The sequence below is a fragment of the Coregonus clupeaformis genome, unplaced genomic scaffold (assembly GCF_020615455.1).
Source record: "Coregonus clupeaformis isolate EN_2021a unplaced genomic scaffold, ASM2061545v1 scaf0194, whole genome shotgun sequence".
NCBI classification, from domain to species: domain Eukaryota; kingdom Metazoa; phylum Chordata; class Actinopteri; order Salmoniformes; family Salmonidae; genus Coregonus; species Coregonus clupeaformis.
The window spans coordinates 295,001-297,500 of record NW_025533649.1 but is presented as its reverse complement, the minus strand read 5'-3'; the positions used below and the strand labels follow the sequence as shown (position 1 = coordinate 297,500).

At 50.2% G+C, this 2,500-nt stretch overlaps 1 protein-coding gene across 1 annotated transcript in view; it reads right to left on the bottom strand.

The window, feature by feature from the left end:
* LOC121577190 (dentin sialophosphoprotein-like) overlaps positions 1–2,500 on the bottom strand; it is a 23,272-nt gene that overhangs the window by 4,478 nt on the left and 16,294 nt on the right. The window contains exons 2-3 of the mRNA XM_045214051.1: positions 254–1,010; positions 1–200 (exon numbers count right to left, since the gene is read on the bottom strand). The exon at positions 1–200 is cut by the window's left edge and continues 28 nt beyond it. Of these exons, the coding sequence (XP_045069986.1) occupies positions 1–200; positions 254–1,010 (957 nt within the window). The remainder of the gene's footprint in view (positions 201–253; positions 1,011–2,500) is intronic.

Sequence of the window (2,500 nt, the reverse complement as noted above, 5' to 3'; positions counted from 1 at the left end):
GCTGTCTGTCTGAGAGCTGTCTATCTGAGAGCTGTCTATCTGAGAGCTGTCTATCTGAGAGTTGTCTGTCTGAGAGCTGTCTATCTGAGAGCTGTCTGTCTGAGAGCTGTCTATCTGAGAGCTGTCTGTCTGAGAGCTGTCTGTCTGAGAGCTGTCTATCTGAGAGCTGTCTATCTGAGAGCTGTCTGAGAGCTGTCTGTCTGAGAGCTGTCTATCTGAGAGCTGTCTGTCTGAGAGCTGTCTATCTGAGAGCTGTCTGTCTGAGAGCTGTCTATCTGAGAGCTGTCTGTCTGAGAGCTGTCTGTCTGAGAGCTGTCTATCTGAGAGCTGTCTGTCTGAGAGCTGTCTATCTGAGAGCTGTCTATCTGAGAGCTGTCTATCTGAGAGCTGTCTATCTGAGAGCTGTCTGTCTGAGAGCTGTCTGTCTGAGAGCTGTCTATCTGAGAGCTGTCTGTCTGAGAGCTGTCTGTCTGAGAGCTGTCTATCTGAGAGCTGTCTATCTGAGAGCTGTCTATCTGAGATCTGTCTATCTGAGAGCTGTCTATCTGAGAGCTGTCTATCTGAGAGCTGTCTGTCTGAGAGCTGTCTATCTGAGAGCTGTCTATCTGAGAGCTGTCTATCTGAGAGCTGTCTATCTGAGAGCTGTCTATCTGAGAGCTGTCTGTCTGAGAGCTGTCTATCTGAGAGCTGTCTATCTGAGAGCTGTCTATCTGAGAGCTGTCTATCTGAGAGCTGTCTATCTGAGAGCTGTCTATCTGAGAGCTGTCTATCTGAGAGCTGTCTATCTGAGAGCTGTCTATCTGAGAGCTGTCTATCTGAGAGTTGTCTATCTGAGAGTTGTCTATCTGAGAGTTGTCTGTCTGAGAGTTGTCTATCTGAGAGTTGTCTGTCTGAGAGTTGTCTGTCTGAGAGCTGTCTGTCTGGGAGTTGTCTGTCTGGGAGTTGTCTGTCTGGGAGTTGTCTTTCTGAGAGTTGTCTGTCTGAGAGCTGTCTATCTGAGAGCTGTCTGTCTGAGAGTTGTCTGTCTGAGAGTTGTCTGTCTGAGTGTTGTCTGTCTGAGTGTTGTCTGTCTGTTCCTTCTGCTTCACATGTGATTTTCCTGCTGCTGCTCTCTCCTCAGGGTCTCAGCATGGTGTTCATACAGCTCTGCTCTGTTGTGGAATCACCCGGCCTCCTCAGGGAGAAGTAGTTTGAACTCCAGGTCTCAGAGTCTGTAACAGAGTGGAGCAAGCTGCAGAGTCTGTAACAGAGTGGAGCAAGCTGCAGAGTCTGTAACAGAGTGGAGCAAGCTGCAGAGTCTGTAACAGAGTGGAGCAAGCTGCAGAGTCTGTAACAGAGTGGAGCAAGCTGCAGAGTCTGTAACAGAGTGGAGCAAGCTGCAGAGTCTGTAACAGAGTGGAGCAAGCTGCAGAGTCTGTAACAGAGTGGAGCAAGCTGTTGCAGAGTCTGTAACAGAGTGGAGCAAGCTGTTGCAGAGTCTGTAACAGAGTGGAGCAAGCTGCAGAGTCTGTAACAGAGTGGAGCAAGCTGCAGAGTCTGTAACAGAGTGGAGCAAGCTGCAGAGTCTGTAACAGAGTGGAGCAAGCTGCAGAGTCTGTAACAGAGTGGAGCAAGCTGCAGAGTCTGTAACAGAGTGGAGCAAGCTGCAGAGTCTGTAACAGAGTGGAGCAAGCTGCAGAGTCTGTAACAGAGTGGAGCAAGCTGCAGAGTCTGTAACAGAGTGGAGCAAGCTGCAGAGTCTGTAACAGAGTGGAGCAAGCGGCTGCAGAGTCTGTAACAGAGTGGAGCAAGCGGCTGCAGAGTCTGTAACAGAGTGGAGCAAGCTGCAGAGTCTGTAACAGAGTGGAGCAAGCTGCAGAGTCTGTAACAGAGTGGAGCAAGCTGCAGAGTCTGTAACAGAGTGGAGCAAGCTGCAGAGTCTGTAACAGAGTGGAGCAAGCTGCAGAGTCTGTAACAGAGTGGAGCAAGCTGCAGAGTCTGTAACAGAGTGAAGCAAGCTGCAGAGTCTGTAACAGAGTGGAGCAAGCTGCAGAGTCTGTAACAGAGTGGAGCAAGCTGCAGAGTCTGTAACAGAGTGGAGCAAGCTGCAGAGTCTGTAACAGAGTGGAGCAAGCTGCAGAGTCTGTAACAGAGTGGAGCAAGCTGCAGAGTCTGTAACAGAGTGGAGCAAGCTGCAGAGTCTGTAACAGAGTGGAGCAAGCTGCAGAGTCTGTAACAGAGTGGAGCAAGCTGCAGAGTCTGTAACAGAGTGGAGCAAGCTGCAGAGTCTGTAACAGAGTGGAGCAAGCTGCAGAGTCTGTAACAGAGTGGAGCAAGCTGCAGAGTCTGTAACAGAGTGGAGCAAGCTGCAGAGTCTGTAACAGAGTGGAGCAAGCTGCAGAGTCTGTAACAGAGTGGAGCAAGCTGCAGAGTCTGTAACAGAGTGGAGCAAGCTGCAGAGTCTGTAACAGAGTGGAGCAAGCTGTTGCAGAGAAAGAGAAGGGCTGTGTGGTAACACTAC